Raw genomic sequence first — 16846 nt, forward strand, 5'->3', positions numbered from 1 at the left:
ATAAAGAGTTGCTTACTAAACTGATCCAAAATCAAACAGTAGCCTCCCGCTCCCATGTTTCACCACCTGACCGGTCTTTTTCAGGAATTAAACGACCTGAATATCATACATATGCCGAGGGGTGACAGCTGCGCTTACCTCTAAAATAAGCGGCCTCCATCAGCAAGAAGCTGCCTAGCCCAATCATGGTAAAAACACGCAGAGAAGAATGCGATGACGTTTGTAAGAAACGACCAGCAAGCAAGGAATGGCAATCTCGCTGGAAATCTTTGCCCTTCAGTAATTTTGATCGTGGAGGCTCTCGAAGTCACCTATGAACTGTGAAGTTATTGTGGACAGTTCACGTTGACGTTGAAATTATTCCTGTGAAGTTATTGTGGACAGTTCACGTTGACGTTGAAATTATTCACATGCTTGCCGTGACTGTTAATTTTAACAAAAATAAATTATCTAAGGTATTGATATTTTTTTTTATAAAAAAGTAAGATGGAGAAATGTCGTGTGGATATTATATATGTATTTCTTCGTGAGATTATGAGTAAAACTTTTTTTTAAAAAAAATATTCTATCCAAAACAAGGTTTTCCATAATTAAAAATTCAAATGGATTAACGATGTTACCTAAGAGTTAGATATATAGATTTTTAGATATGAAAATATTTTTATGGATACGAAAATATTTTGATATATATTTTTGGATTAAATATTCTCTTAGAAGGGGTTTTGGTAATTTTCTCAATTTCTTTTTTGTGTAAATTATTGAGATTCTAGCATGATTATTATGTTGCAAATCTTTAAAACCCATTTGTGTATGTAGGCCCCAACGTCTGATGATCCAGCAAAAGCAAAAGCCCAAACCATCATAATCAAATCGGATTCGGGTCAAAACACTCCCTGCCCGACTGCCCCTGAAAAATAGATCCCGCGGTCGCCAACCTAATCGCGATAGCCAAACAAGACCGATACACACACAAAATAATGCAGAAGCGGGACCTGAACAAGTCCGGTGGCTCAGGGGGCGGATCAGCAGCCCCAGCACCTAAGAGAGGGCGCCCCTTCGGCAGCACAAGCGGCAGCGCCGCCGCCTCATTTGCTGCAGATTTTGTAGCACCGTCCACTCTCCTCGGTCCTTCACTTCAAGTTCACACCTCATTCGCCGGTCAGTTATCCAAAAAAAAGAAAAAACCCTAACTTTTAGTGTTAAAATTAACATATCTTTGATTAATTTGTTAGCTTCAGATCAGAATAATAAAAGAATAGTACTGGCACTTCAAAGTGGATTGAAGAGCGAGTTAACATGGGCACTCAACACTCTCACATTGCTTTCTTTCAAAGAAAAAGAAGACATGCGCAAAGACTCTCTCGCTAAAATATCTGGCTTGCTTGATGCTCTTCTTCAAGTCGTATGCATCTCGCTTTACTCTCTCTCTCTCTCTCTCTTAAAATCTCATGGTTTGTTGAATTATTTTGTTTATATTTTAGCAAAACTTAATTAGGTGTATGATTGCTTTATATTTTGCAATTTGGTGCTAATGATGATGTGTTAAAACAAAACAGATAGATGACTGGCGTGATATTGCGCTTCCCAAAGAACTCCAGAAGACTCGTAGAGTAAGAACATTAGGTTCTAATTCGCTTGTTACAGGATTTGGTTACGAGTACGAGGCATTGGGATCAAATGACAATGTCAAGCAATCTGGGTAAGTAGGATTTTTATTAAAATCTGGTCTTGGTAAAAGTGGGATGTGAATGTGGGGTGATGTCTTTGTGGCAGATTGACGGATGCTTCTGTGCAAAAGAATGTAGCCAAATTTCGTCCTTCAGAGTGGTGGTATGACGAGGATGGTTTGTTTAATTTAGATGATGAAGGGAGGGCAGAGAAGCAGCAGTGTGCTGTGGCTGCTTCAAATATCATACGCAATTTCTCTTTCATGCCAGAGAATGAAGTTATTATGGCTGCCAATCGGCATTGCTTGGAAACAGTGTTCCAGTGCATAGAGGATCACAGTACTGGTGAGGACTTAATAAAGCAAAATGCTATTTCTGTTATTTATCATCCAAGTTGAATATCATCATCCTCATCAAAATTTTTGGAAAATTTACAATTGTTTCTCTGAAGCAATCGAGGGATAATTTGAGATTTCATACGGCCAGTTGCAAATAAAGATTGTGTGAACTATATCTAGCAAAAAACTGCAGAATATGGTAGACCAAGACACTAAAATTTAGGTCATCTAGGGTCATAAAACTGATGCTCAGATTGATGAGAAGCCTCATGGGACATCCTTGTGCTTTAGAGCTAACTTTGAGGGCAGAAAACTTGATGGACGTGTAGTTGCTCATTTGAATGTGGAAAGTGAAGACTGTGTTGTATGACCTAGAATTCAGGAGTTGATATTGATGTGAATTATTTTTCCTGTTTCCATTTTCTTTTCTTTTCTTTTTTTTATTAGTTTTACATTTCTTCCCTAATCTTATTATTTTGTTTCACCTTCTACCAAAATGTACTATAATGATAAGGGCCATTGCTGCTAAGGTACATGCATGAAATTTTAGGTTCGTGATCCCTGAATGAAAAGAGAAACACCCATGCCTCCTTTACATGTCATGTGTATATGGGAGGTTCTGAAATAATGATCTAGTTCTTCTCTTAGTGCAGTTCATGCTTCGGTATATTGGAGTTTGCAGGGATTGGGAGCGTATAAATATGTGATTTAGCCTTGAGTTCGTGATCTTAGAATTTGGTTGAGAAATATAGAGATATCAACTGCACTCGCTGAGTCAGCAAATGTCCTTGGAGAATAGCACCAGAGAACTCTACATATATATTTACATGTACATAACAGAAGGAAAGAGTTAGATTTTTTTAAGTTGGCTTACTTCTCTTGATTCTATTTTATGATATTAGGGCTGGCTATTCCTTTTAGTTTCTCATTGTTGATTCTAATGGAGTGATTTTTCTGATGTGAGTTCACCAGTCAGAGAAAAAGTTCTTTTATGAGTTTAAGATATCTTCAAAGCCTAATAAACTGGATTGGGATAGTGATACAATGCAAACACTGCACCTACTGGAATTTTAGCATATTCGTTCACATTGAATCATCAAAGGTGGTCTGATAATTGCTGATTGTTGCCATGCTAAACTAAATCTTTTTTGCCCTTTTCTGTCTTGCATCTGTCCCTTGATCACAGCAAAAGAAATTGTTTTGCCGAAATGCTTCACAAATACACAAGTATAGTCTATGAAATCAAACTTATTTTTGGTGAATGAAGTAGGAAGATGTTTAGAAAGGCTATTTCACGTGTTATGCTTTTGAAGACTTGAGAGAGGATGCTGAGCTTGTAGATTCTGTCTTATGATTCTTAAAGGGTAGAGTTACATTTGTTCTTTGTATGACGTTGTGCAAAGTCATTTCTGTTTTCACTATTCTTGTGCTGCTCTTATTTTCATGTTGTTAGAATCACATTGTCTACTACGTGGTTTAATATTGTTAGAGAAATTTGGATTTTGATGTTGCTTTTATTAGCCATTTCCCTGTCCCTTGTGCACAGCAGAGAAAAAAAAAGGTTGTTTATGATAAAGTGCTTCTCAAATACACAAGTATAGCTTGTGAAATTGAACTTATTTTCGGTGATGTAAGTAGGAAGATGTTTAGAAAGGTAATTGCACCTGTTATGCTTTTGAAGACTCAAGAGAGGATGCTGAGCTTGTAGATTCTGTCTTATGATTCTTAAAGGGTTGACTTACATTTGTTCTTTGTTTGAGGTTGTGCAAAGTCAGTTGCGTTTTCACTATTCTTGTGTTTCTCTTATTTTCCATGTTGATAGAATGCCGTTGTCTCCTACATAGCTTAATATTGTTAAAGAATTTTGTATTTTGAAGTAGCTGTGATTAGACATTTCCTGAAGGCACACAAGAAATTGCGGCAGCTAAATGTTGAACTTCTAGGTGGAGTTACGTCACTGATTATATTCCCGACATAGCAGCTTGAGTATATAAATTGTTTGTCCTGTCCCTTGTTTCTTTGATATTGGCTGTGAAAGTTTAGGGGCAAATATAATGTCTATAGGATATTACTACTTAATGAGGGAAAGTTCTATTAGGTCTCCAAAGGATCCTGTGTTGCTATAGCATTTAGAAGAAAGAAGGTTGATACAACATTATTAGTTGGGAATGTGGAGGGGACTAAGTTATGGAGTGACTAGCGATGTTCTCTGTGGCTCAAGGCCCCTAACGATATGTGGCTTTGGGAAGTTGGGACAGATTTAGGACCAGCCTCACTAAATGTAATGATATTAGGGTCCTCCATGAAATTTGTAAATCATCATCATGGATAGGTTATTTTTGAGGTACGTCGCTATGTTTCACCAACTATATACCGTGCCCATGTTTCATTAGACTTATCTTAATTATGTAGAGTTGCAATGCTCCCTTTGTACTTATTGTTCCATTAAATATTTTTCATGTAAGACTAGACCTTATTAAGAAACGCTGAATCCCGAAGCAACACGAAGGACATCACTTTTTCTTATTGCTCATAATTGCCTTATAGTTTAGATAATCCGTTGAATCTGATAAGATATGAGATGAGTTTGGACCTCTGAGTCGTTTGAAGAGGTCATTATCCTAATAGTTGAAAGGCTCAAGTTACCATTAATGTGATGATATTAGATTCTAGCTTCACCATTACTAGTTTAGGATCTGATCTCAGAAAAGAAGGGTTTTTTTTACTCATTTAGCATCATCGCAGACTATAGTAACACTTTAATTTTCTTTTATCCTCAAGAAACACCGTAAGATTGCTTTATGTTAATGGAGAGGATATCAGTGTGGATATTCTTGTCAAATTGCAAATTATCTATAACCCTGTTCTTCCCCTCTAGCAGCTCCCTTGTGTTATTTCATCAACCTGCCACTCCCATTTTGTCTCTCTGTTTTTCTTTGTGAATAATTTTTTTCCCTAAAGTGCAAACAATTTAAGTTTGTAGCTTCTCTTTGCTTGCTTGTTTTGTTATTGACAGTTTAATTGGACTTCCTTGTATGGAGCTCTTGAATTATGTGAAGTTTGTAGTTCTATCTTTTCTCATTTGTAATGAGGCTTTCAATAATTTGAGGACCTGCTATATTCTAGCCTTCTTTTCCTTGCACCATACAATGCTGATGCAGAAATTAGATGCATCTGTTTCACATGTTGTCTTAAATGCTTCTAAAAGTTATTGACAATTACAGAGGATGAGGAACTTGTTACGAATGCCCTCGAGACAATTGTAAATTTGGCTCCGTTGCTTGATCTCCGAATTTTTAGCTCCTCAAAGCCATCTTACATCAAAATAACGTGAGAAATCTTATTTATTATTGCCTCAAAGATTAAATTTTTTATTCTAACTTATGGTTGATAAGTTTGTTAATTTCTTTATTGAGCAGAGAAAAACGTGCAGTACAAGCAATCATGGGGATGCTGGGATCTGCAGTTAAAGCCTGGCACTGTGCAGCTGCTGAATTACTAGGGCGTTTGATTATAAATCCTGACAATGAACCTTTCCTTCTTCCCTTTTTCCCACAGGTTGATTTTTCTCTGTTGATGGCGCAAGTTATATAATGTCTTTGCATAAATTTATAACGATGGGCCAAATGACCATTGCAGATACATAAGCGTTTAGTAGATCTTATGAGCTCACCTGCACTTGATGCCCAGGCAGCTGCTGTTGGCGCTCTTTATAACCTTGCAGAAGTTAATATGGACTGCAGATTGAAGCTTGCTAGTGAGCGATGGTAATTTTTCTTTTATTTTTTATTTTGGTTTCATAAATTAGAATAATACAATGAAAGAAGGCTGTGGCAAGAAATTTTATTGTCAACGGGTTTACTGGGTTGCAGACATGACATTTTTGGTGTGTACAATTTATAAAATTCAGGGCAGTTGATCGATTGCTTAGAGTGATTCGGGCGCCACATCCTGTACCAGAAGTTTGCAGGAAAGCGGCGATGATATTGGAGAGTCTGGTCTCCGAGCCACAAAACAAGGCTTTGCTACTAGCTTACGAGAACGCATTTGCTGAGATTCTCTTCTCAGATACAAGATATTCTGATACATTTGCCAGAATATTATATGAACTGACGTCCAGACCAAGTAACAAATTCACAGCAGCTCGTGGTGTTTGGGGCATGTGATTGGAAACCGGCATCATTTATAGCTGATCCAGCTCCGAGCTGCCAGAATGTTGTATTGGAACTTTTCTCAGCTTAATGTACTAAAACTTGATTAAGACTTAGACTTCGATTTTTTAGTTGCCTACTTGCATTTAGGGTTCACTTTATAATCGGATTGATGCCTTCACATCCTTGTAGTCTTTATTTTGTATTTAAAAGTATTTCTGCTATTTTGTTTTAGTATCAACCTGCACGTTACGTATACCCATGCGTTATTTATATTATTTTTTGTTGGTGTATGTTTTATCTCAAAAAAATTTACTTTGGTCTCTATATTTTATTTTATTTTTGGCAAATAAGTCCTCAAGTGAAAGTGAAAGCCTTTTTCATTGTATTTTATAGAAAATAAAAAGGTTGGTCCACGATGTTTGAACATGTCAAATAAAAAAACTGATTAAAATTAAGCAAACAATCTTTTCGCATAAGTGAAGATATCCTTCCCCAATCCAAGATTTTCTTCCTTCTCCCCTTCGAAAGAATAGAGCGATGCATCTCGAATAATTAACATAATTTTACATTTAAACGTGATCCAGCTTTCGTTTTGTTTTCTAAATAGTCCAGCTCCAGCCCATAGAGTGTTAAATCTCGGACCGCAGGCCCCGAGTTTGAACCTCGGTCTTGTTTTCTTTAATAAGGTTTTATTTAAAATCTTTAATTGAAATAATATAAGAGTAAAACCATAAAACACATTTGGATTGAACTTCTAATCTAATTAGGATCCAAATCCTCTGAGTTTGATTTGTTAGATCATAAAAGGTTTGGATTATGAATTAGAGTTAGCAAAATATTTTGATGCCCGTAATATTATATACTTGTTATTCATTTTAAAAGAAAAAAATATCAATCTCGTTTGTTATGGATAGAATCACTCTTTTTATTAATATTAAATGCATCCATGCTCTTAATTCATAATAATAATAATAATAATAATAAAGTGATACTTGATGCCTTGTGTTTAATTGATCTGATTTTTCCGAGTTTAATATGCTTATTGAAACCCTAAATATATAGATGTTTATTAACATTGTTTGGAAGTTTTATTTAGAAAGGAGGAGAAGTTTTATATACTATTAATATTTTACCACTCAACACCTAACCCATATGTTAGTCTTTAATTTTCAATCCCGAAACGAACATAAGCAAGTAATCTTAAGCAAAATAGGGTGTGCCTGTCGCCATCAATTTAGATTCGTAAACCACGATCATTTAGAGTTAAATTATGATGGAAATCGATATACTTGCACCCAACCTCTAACTTATTTGACAAGACACTTTGCTTGGTTCACTGCATGCCCTACCTCCAGCTTAATTGACTCTAGCCTCCGGCGGTGGAGGTGTATACAAGCAAAGTTAACAAAGCCCACCAACCTCTTATTAAAACGAATTTCAGTGCACCTTAGCTGTGCAAGTAAACAATCCAATTGGTGCCCTGGCACTTCCTTCTACGAAATATACATGTAAATGCCTCAATCGGGAATGTATATCATATATATGAAAACAGGACAATCGACCAAATTGATGCTTGGCATTCTCGAGAATGCATTTGGGAATTGACAACTATGGATGGGATTAATGGGATGGCTCGATTTTGAGATAGCCCAAATGGATCTTAGAATTGGTTGTAATTATCAAAAAAGAAAAAGGAAAAAAAAAAACAATGGAACCATCTTCTTGGGTTGGTGTTATGATCCAAGAGGCTCCTTTTCTTTATTTTTCGGTTTCCTTTTCTCCTAGATCAATGATCCAACAGAGGCTGAGAGGCTTGATAAATATTTCGAGAGAAAAAAAACAGATGGATTAAAGAATGTTCAGCTTTTCAGCCATCTTGAACATGAATGACATTCGTTGATTAACAACAAAATTAAAATACGAAGAGAATCAGAATTTAACCATAAACAATTAATTGTCTTCACTTGCACATAAATTGCACTTACATAAAACAATTGATAATCCGTTCTCAAAAAAAAGAAAAATCGAAAGAAAAGAAAAGAGTTGTAAGCAATTGACATTATAACTATCTCCCTCCGAAAAGGGGAAATTGTCGAGCTTCAAGAAGCAATGGACACCACTTTAGGCACATGAACAGGGAATTCGTCAATCTCATCAATCCAGGGATTCTTCTCTTTTGCCGGATTGATCGTCCTCAATGCATACCACACCGCACTGTTACACTTGAATCCTGAACCGAAAGCAATCTGCCAAGTTCTATCACCCTTCCTAATTCTTCCTTTGGCCTCAGAGTAAGCCAATTCATACCACAACGAACTACTAGAGGTGTTACCAAACCTATAAAGAGTCATTCTTGAAGGCTCCATATGCCAATCAGAGAGCTCAAGGTTTTTCTCTAGTTCATCTAACACAGCTCTCCCTCCAGCATGAATGCAGAAGTGTTCAAAAGCCAACTTGAAATCAGGAATGTATGGTTTTATGTTCAGTTTAAAGATCTTCCTTCCTACTAAAGTTGCAAAAAATAGGAGCTGTTCTGACATGGGAAGTACCAATGGCCCTAGTGTAGTAATATTGGTTTTGAGAGCTTCCCCCGCAACAGCCATAAGGTCTTTAGAAAGTGAGACACCAATTCTTTTGGTGTCATCCTCCTTTTGGAAGACACAATTGTAACACTTGTCATCGGCACCTTTGTGTGTGCGAACAGTGTGGATTAGTTGATACTTTGAGCGGCGGCGATCGGATGGTCGGTTGGAGAGAAGGATTGCGGCACCACCCATACGGAATAAGCAGTTGGAGACAAGCATGGAGCGGTCATTGCCGAAGTACCAATTAAGAGTGATGTTCTCCATACTGATCACCAGGGCATAGGAATTGGGGAGCACCTGTAATTAATTAAGATAATATCCATCAGTTAACTTATACACGGGAGCATTGTATATATGCAGAACCCACCTTGTGCGCTTCAATTTCCGAAAAAGAGCATAGCATACAGCTGGATCATCAGTTTAACGTTCACCCAACTCAGCCAGCAAATATTTGGAGGTTGATTTATTGCAATTTGTAGTACTTTCTCTTTTCCTATTTATTAAGGACATATGAACTATTTCCAAAGCTATAAATGCAGTACTGTGAAGGACAAGGATAGAGTTTGAAAGGGAAACTATTTACCGACCTAAGGTGGTTGTGTGCATGGGACCAACATTTATGTTGTTCGGACACTCCTTACTACCTTTTATTTTTTAATCAGAGTACAACTCCTGTCTGTAATTCGAAGTTCAATGAAACTCAGCATGGTATGGGTCGATCGCTTAATAACAGCTGGACATCAGCTTGTGGATGTCACCAAATTAATTACTGAGCCGTTTCATTAAATTGCATCACCCTATTTTTTTCTAGTCCAAAACAAAGGGACGATACTTGATTTTTCATACCTGCAAAAGCTGCTTGGCGAGATCGATGGAAATAAGCCCAGCACTGCAACCCATACCGCCAAGATTGTAGCTCAATATGTTCCCTCTAAGCTTGTAATGATTGATTACCATAGCAGAGAGAGAAGGGGTTGGGTTGAACAAACTGCAGTTCACTATAAGAACACCTATATCCTTAGCTTTAACCCCAGTTTTGGCCAAGAGCTCATCAATGGCTCCAAACATCACCATCTCAGCCTCCTTCCTTGCGTCCTCCATGCACGGCCTTGGTGTGACCCGCATCACAGCCTCGGGGAAGTAAGTGTTCTGTCCTAAACCAGACCTCTCGAGGATCTTCTTTTGAAAGGCCAGGTTCTCTTCACTGAAGCAGCCTGCTACTGCTGATTTCTCCATGAAAGTTTCTCTGGTGCACATTCGAGCAGGTTCAGGCTTGTAACATGCAAAATCCACCAAGAATATTTTTCTAGGACGGCTCATGAAGTAGAGAGTAGCCAAGAAAACTACAAGACCTGAGCACAGAGTTACTGAGACAAAATTGAACTTGAGGTGGTTCCATAGCTGGACAAAATCTCGGATAGTGAGTGTTGAAAGATGAGCTGATGCAATGAATAGGAGTGGAACAAGCAAGAGATACATGGCACTAGAGATTAAATAATGATAACCAAGCTTCACATATTTGAGTCTAACTGATAAGAGAAAGTATGGGAGCCTGTTTCTCTTCGTCTCAGCATCAACTGTGACTGATTCTGGTTTCGGTTTTTGTTTGCTCTGATCCTCTGCCATTTTATTGGAACTTCAATGTATAGCCTAAGAAATTAAGTCGGAGTTCTTACTCTTTTTATGTGGTTAAACAAAAAGAGGAGAACCCACAAAGCTATAGAGAAGGAATGGAAAGATCTCTGATCAGTGTGGAAATTATAGCTAAGAGGGCCGGATTCTGTGAAATGAGCACAGAAAAAAAAAAAACTTGAAGGTGTGCTTGCTTTGTTGTATGATAATTGAGAAGAAAGAAAAATGGCTTGCAAAGAGGGAAGAGATGAGTTGGGATTTAAAGAGTATGGGTATAGATAAAGAAGGGAGAGTTGTACTCGGGAGGATGCAACTACCCCAGCGAACTTTTAATTGTTAACCCGCCATGGAATTCAATTTGCCAACCAGGAAAATACATGTATTAGTTTCGTACACAAGTATTTTCCCTTTTTTGTTTGTACAATTAGGTCTACTTGTACGCATCTAATTTTGAACTTTGCCTCTCCTATCCTATGATGGCAATACAGTCAACACGTCCCCTGTTGGGACATATGCCAAAGGGTTCATAAACAGTCTGTTACAATTATTTTTAATATATTTTTTATTTAAAAATATGTTAAAATAATATTTTTTAAAAAGTTTATGTTTATATTAACATGTCAAAACGTTTTAAAACACCAAAAAAATTTATTTAAGATAAAAAAAATTTATTTTTTTCAAAAATATTTTAAAACATAAAAAACAAACAAGTTGAAATAATAATGATAACAAACTAATACTTCAAACATGTGAATCATGCATGAACGCTAGGGGAGGCTAGGGTGGTCCAAGGTAGGATTAAAAGGAACAAAATTCAAAGATAGGGGACTAAGATAGAAAAAAAATGATAAAAAAATAGTTTTTCTAAACTTGGGCTAAACATATATTTTGGTCCTCTAACTTTTTAAATTATAAACTTTTAGTCCCTAAAAATATATGAAATTTAATTTTGATTCCAAACTTCATTTTTCTTATTTTTCAGTCCACATATTCATAGAAGAGAGAGAAAATGATCGGATTTTAGTGATAGAGAAAGAAAGTATTGATTGAAACTGATTTCGACAATCAAAACAAGTGGTTTTGGTGTTAATGGTTCCTTTTAATAATGAAAGTTTGTACATGGTGTTTTTTCCACTTTAAACTTGTATGAAATGGTAGATCTGAATCCGAGAATAATTTTTATTTTGGGTTAATTGTGGTTTTGGGAACAAATTTCTTATTTGTTAAAGGCTATGTATATGTTTTACAAGATTTTTAGGGTCGCTGAAATTTGGATAGTGTCAGCATCGCGTCACCTACTTTTTTTTCAAACTATTAAGGGGTGAACTCGCCCCTTAAGAAAAATTTAAAAAATAAGAGGCTTTTATTGCCCGAGAGAGTAGGCCTTTTTTCTTTTTTTTGTTTCAGTTTTATCTATTACAATTGCATTTGTTTTCTTGTTTTTTTTTCTTCAATCTCATCACTTAATATTTAGTTAATTATTAATTAAGTAACATAATTTGTTTTGGTTTGGTTTGGTTTTTTCAATCACTTTGATATTTTATTGGTTCTTAATTTTATAAGTATTTATTTTAAATGAAAAATTATATATATTAAAAAAAATTGAATTCAATTGAGTCCATAACTTGGGTCACATGTTTGGCTTATTAACTTTAGCTAGATGGGGATTAAGCTTCTTAATAATATATTTTTTTTTGTATAAATAATTCTTGATTTATTTAATAAAAATTATATATATAAAAATTTAAACTCAATTAAATCCATAACTTGAGTCACATATTTAACTTATTAACTTTTGCTAGGTGAGAATTAGGTTTAATAATATATTTTTATTATATAAATAATTCTTAATTTATTTAATTAAAAATATTTGAATTCCAGAGATATTTTTATATGCAAAACATGTCATAAAAGCCTACTGCCTACATACAGGTTTTTTAATAAAGAAAAAATAGTCAACACGCGGTGTTACGAATTTTTCACAGTAGTTCGTTCTATTTCCAGGACACACAGATGTAACATAACGGGTCCCGACACGAAGCCGAAGTGGGGTGTCATAAATACCGCGAACCATTATCTGCAGTCTGAAGTTTATTTATCGTCTATTTAAAAATATAATAATAATAATTTTTAAAAATAATTTTTATTTAAAAATATATTAAAATAATATTTTTTTATTTTTAAAAAAATTATTTTAATATGAGCATGTCAAAATAATTTAAAAATATAAAAACATATATTATTTTCAAACAAAGCAAAATCAAATTTTTTAAAAAATACTTTTGAAATACAAAACAAACGGGACTCAAGTGTGGGTCCAATCCAGCCATAGATGGTAATCGTACGCCCAGTGTTATTAGAAGGTTATTTTTTAAAATACTTTTTATTTAAAAATATTTTGAAATATTTTTTTTTAAAAAAATTTATTTTTGACCTTGATAAATCAAAACAATATAAAAAAATTAAAAAAACAATTTAAATAAAAAACTTTAAATTTAAATAAAAAAACATATTAAAATTAAGAGACTAATTTATTGTGTAGTAGCTTGCTTTTGTTTATGAGAAATAATAGTGTGATCTTCACACATGATTTAAAGTATCATTTTTTAATGTATTACATTAGTGAATCCTGTTTATAATTTAATTCTTAAGTTTTGAAAATCTTAAGCACACTCACTCTTCAGTTTTTTATGTTTTGTATTTATAAAAATCAATTGTTTTCTTATTTACCCTCTAGTTTTAATATTTTAGTTGTGTTTACAGTGAAGTCAGAACATAGAGTGAACGAACTACCTCCATTAAAAGAAAAAAATAAAGCTTGTAATCCTGAGGGATGTAGCTTACTGGTCAGACTTTAGGTTTGCTCCCTAGAGGTCACCAGTTCGAGTCTCACAAACCTCAGGGTCACTGGAGGCTTACATGATCGATAACTTCAAGGCCCGTAGAAATTAGTTGAGGTACACACAAGTTGACCCGGACACCCACGCTAATAAAAAAAAATACAACTTGCAAGATGAACAATAATCTAGCGATCTAGGTTTTGGCATGGCAGGTTTTGGATGGGTTTTTGACCACTATAATTAGTGAGAGAATGTCATTTGCAGCATTTTTTGTATTTCTTGGATACGTTTGAAAAATATAATTTAATTAAAAATATATTAAATTAATATTTTTAGTATTTTTTAATAATTTTAATTTACTAATATAAAAACTATTAAAAAAAAACTTTTAAAAGACATATTCCAGCAGTGCTCCCAAACTTTCTAGACTGATAGATCGGCATTGAATTCGAGTAGTCGGGTTTACATAGCTGCCCTTTGACCATGACAGCCGTCTGTTTTCTCTCTTGAAATTGCGTGTCCAAGATTGAGGCATATTTCCACCAATTTCATTTACCAAAACTTCTTCCTTTAATTGATTGAACGTCCAGTCAACTAGCACCCACCAACCACCTTTGATATTTATACCGTTCTAGCGTATTTATCACCCTGCATGGACACAAGCACCAGCTTGTTGGGCATGGTAGGCAAGAAATACTCCATGCACGAAACCCCTACCCACATTTTATTTATTTTTATTAGGTGGCAAGCGCCCAACAAATAAAGGAACCTGTAGCTTCTTCGCCTGGATTCCGGGAACTTTGAGAGGCGTATGGCTCCATCCATGCATGTCCCACTCATTACAGCTTTAATTTCTTTTATGTGCATGGCCCCTAACTTGCAAGTCTTAATAATTTTAACCCAAGATTTTACCGGGAAAATACACGGGAAAACTCGGCCCCTCTTTACTCTAATATGGACTTGGGCTGTAAACGAGCCCAGGGCGACGCTTTGGCCCATAACAAGTTGAAGCGGGTCAAATTTCGGACTTGTGCACTTGCCAAGCTTAAGATTAGCAAGAACTCCCGAGGAGGTCGCGGACACGAGGGCTCCACTCGGCATTCATTTTTCATCTGAAGAGGCAGGATGCCGTACCGAGTCACTGGCCACTGGCCCCATTATTTCATACTCCGGCCAATATCCCAACTGTCAAATAATTCTGATCAGGAGATAAAACCAATCAACCAACTCATAATTGAGCTCTGAAAGAACCCACCATAATGAAGCCCTAAAATTCTTTCTGAGACCTAAGATTCTTAAACTTCTCCATCAAAATAAGATGTCCGTAAGTTACTTCCCTGACACATATAATTGGTTCTTCAAGACCGTGTTTAGAAGTGGAGGATGAATTCCCTCCATTACTAACTTAAATTTTGAGATGATAAACAAAAGGTCCACGCAGCATGTAGGAGTACCTCAATCTATGTGGATATTGGTGTCCGACAGTACGACCGATAGATGAAATAAAACACTAAAGAAAAATAAAGACAGGGCAGACTCTTGTAAGGAAATTCTTCCTACATCAAATCAACATTTGGGTATTTGTAACGTCATCAGCAGCATTCAACTAGCACTTCTCCAAACAGGAAAAATTATTTAATTACTGAAACAAAATCCACAAAGCATACAGCTGCATATTACAGATATGTTGTTTGTACAAAATAAAAATAAACACAACTGAGAGGCTACAATGGTGACTTACAGTCAGCATCAATGGATATCCTTCCTGCGACCCAACGCTCGAGCCCTTTCCCTCATTTCTTCTGGTGATGGAGGTCTTACTGTATTTGATGGGAACACTATGTATGAACGCTTCACACAAAAGAAAAAACAAATTATGACGATTACAAGAATTGATCAAAATTGCATTTCAGAAAAACAGAGCCACTCCTTAGACAAACACTTAAGACAGATGGCCATGCTCATGAAAGGACTTGGCCAACAAAGAAAACAAACAGTTTCAGGAAAAAAAAAATGCAAAATTTTTGGTGCGATGCATCAAGTGCATATTGCCACATCTTACAGCTCAATTGAGATAATGTAAACTTGTCATTGCCCTAAAATGTGCAACTCTCACAAACTAGAATACAATGATGTCAAGGATATGGTGTAACCCAGGGATCATACCTGTCCATTATCACCTAATGTCATTCATTACAGCTTAGGTTTTTTCCGCCACGTTCTACGAGCAAAGTTCAACACAGGCATTGGTTACTTTGTTGTGGAGAACAAACCCTTACTAGTTTTAGGTTAAGTTTAGTTTTAAGTACCACAGGTCCACAGATACAGGTGGATCTATATGCAAGGAGACAATAGTAACCTCTTAAGATTTCCGAGAAAACATGATATTTCGTAATTTAGTTGAGGATCTACTACCGAGTTGCCTCTAGAATCTGCTCCCCCCCCCCCACCCTCTCTCTCTCTTTGTGCATGTACTTACTTTTCATTTCTGAATTATGTTCAGACAGTGCCTTGGGTGCAGCGTGGAGCATCCAGGATGCATCCAATGTCCTCCCACATTTATTAACTATTAAAAACTACAACATAAACCTTGACTACTTACAATTCTTCCAGATCTTTTCCAGCAATTTAACCACCCCAACATATACCCATCCATCTTAAGCTGCTGCCGAGAAAACTTGCAATGGAAGTTTTGAATCCCAACCATTTAAAGTTAATCCTTAGCCCTCGATCTGACCTGATGAAAATACAATAAAATCTTCATGTGATGTCCAAAACCAAAAGCCCCCATTCTCTACCAAGTCTTAACCCAGTCACAAGTACTCCTAACCTCTGTGCACTATACCCTCATTGTTTTTCCCGTTAATATTTCATATTCTCTCTGTCTTGTATCTCACTTGCTAGAACAGAACCCACAAGAGGTATTCCATCAGTGTTGATACTGATCATGGATAATGACACGTTTAGACCCTCAAGTCTACTCTACTCCTTCCATAGCTAAAAGAAACTTGTGCCCGCAATTCTTTTGTCAGCAACATGAAAAATAGGCACAAATAAATACCAGAAAATAATCGCAGCTAATGCGCGTGGAGAATTATATTAAACATGTCCTAATCGCGGCATTAACTCAAGCATAGTTTGACAGAGACATGGGCAGGCCAGAAAGAAAGAAAGAATAACAGAACTCATCAAAAGAGAGAGAGAGCGAGAACATGAAGAAAAAAGGGAAAGAAAATCTCAGTATCATTGATACATACATTTCCCATGAATTTCTGGAGATTGTTGGTATTGTTAGCGAAGCTGTACATGAGAACTATGGGAACGGTCACATAAACTCCGAATTTAGCAATCTCCAAAATCCCCTTTGATGTCCCCAACGACGACATTTTTCTTTTTTCTTTCTCTCTATCAAGATACCGAAAACTTTCTTTCAATTGTGATCCATCTGAATCATTGACATAACAAAAAGTTGGGTCTCTGAGATGAGATGGAGGAGGGTAAGTAAAGGGTTTATGGATAATAGATGAATGAAAGGAACAGCGGAGGGGATACGTGAAAGGGTTGGAGAGTGCGAATGGCTTCGGTTGCTCATTTCATGTGGAAATGGGCCAATTGTGGGCTGGAAGTGGC

At 36.1% G+C, this 16846-nt stretch overlaps 3 protein-coding genes across 4 annotated transcripts; 1 reads left to right on the forward strand and 2 right to left on the reverse strand.

The window, feature by feature from the left end:
* The first annotated feature begins 841 nt into the window (after window positions 1-841).
* On the forward strand, window positions 842-6412 carry LOC7467516 (armadillo repeat-containing protein LFR). 2 transcript variants are annotated; one of them, XM_002311615.4, is made up of 8 exons: window positions 842-1158; window positions 1233-1402; window positions 1557-1699; window positions 1774-2012; window positions 5230-5335; window positions 5425-5563; window positions 5645-5772; window positions 5916-6412. In XM_002311615.4, the coding sequence occupies exons 1-8, from the start codon at window positions 978-980 to the stop codon at window positions 6169-6171; spliced, it is 1362 nt and encodes a 453-aa protein (XP_002311651.1). In that variant the 5' UTR covers window positions 842-977; the 3' UTR covers window positions 6172-6412. The 2 variants fall into 2 exon arrangements, with proteins under 2 accessions (XP_002311651.1, XP_024463648.1); XM_024607880.2 differs by having other exon boundaries at window positions 1239-1402.
* Window positions 6413-8094: 1682 nt separating this feature from the next.
* LOC7467517 (3-ketoacyl-CoA synthase 11) lies at window positions 8095-10665 on the reverse strand. Its single transcript, XM_002312526.4, has 2 exons — window positions 9591-10665; window positions 8095-9041 (listed from the first exon to the last, which is right to left on the reverse strand). Exons 1-2 carry the CDS (start codon window positions 10368-10370, stop codon window positions 8259-8261), a joined length of 1563 nt encoding a protein of 520 aa, XP_002312562.1. The 5' UTR covers window positions 10371-10665; the 3' UTR covers window positions 8095-8258.
* Window positions 10666-14829: 4164 nt separating this feature from the next.
* LOC18101576 (uncharacterized) lies at window positions 14830-16786 on the reverse strand. The gene is made up of 2 exons (XM_052455516.1): window positions 16474-16786; window positions 14830-15067 (listed from the first exon to the last, which is right to left on the reverse strand). The coding sequence occupies exons 1-2, from the start codon at window positions 16600-16602 to the stop codon at window positions 14966-14968; spliced, it is 231 nt and encodes a 76-aa protein (XP_052311476.1). The 5' UTR covers window positions 16603-16786; the 3' UTR covers window positions 14830-14965.
* Window positions 16787-16846: the final 60 nt, after the last annotated feature.

This window comes from Populus trichocarpa, chromosome 8 (genome assembly GCF_000002775.5).
Source record: "Populus trichocarpa isolate Nisqually-1 chromosome 8, P.trichocarpa_v4.1, whole genome shotgun sequence".
In the NCBI taxonomy this organism is placed as follows: domain Eukaryota; kingdom Viridiplantae; phylum Streptophyta; class Magnoliopsida; order Malpighiales; family Salicaceae; genus Populus; species Populus trichocarpa.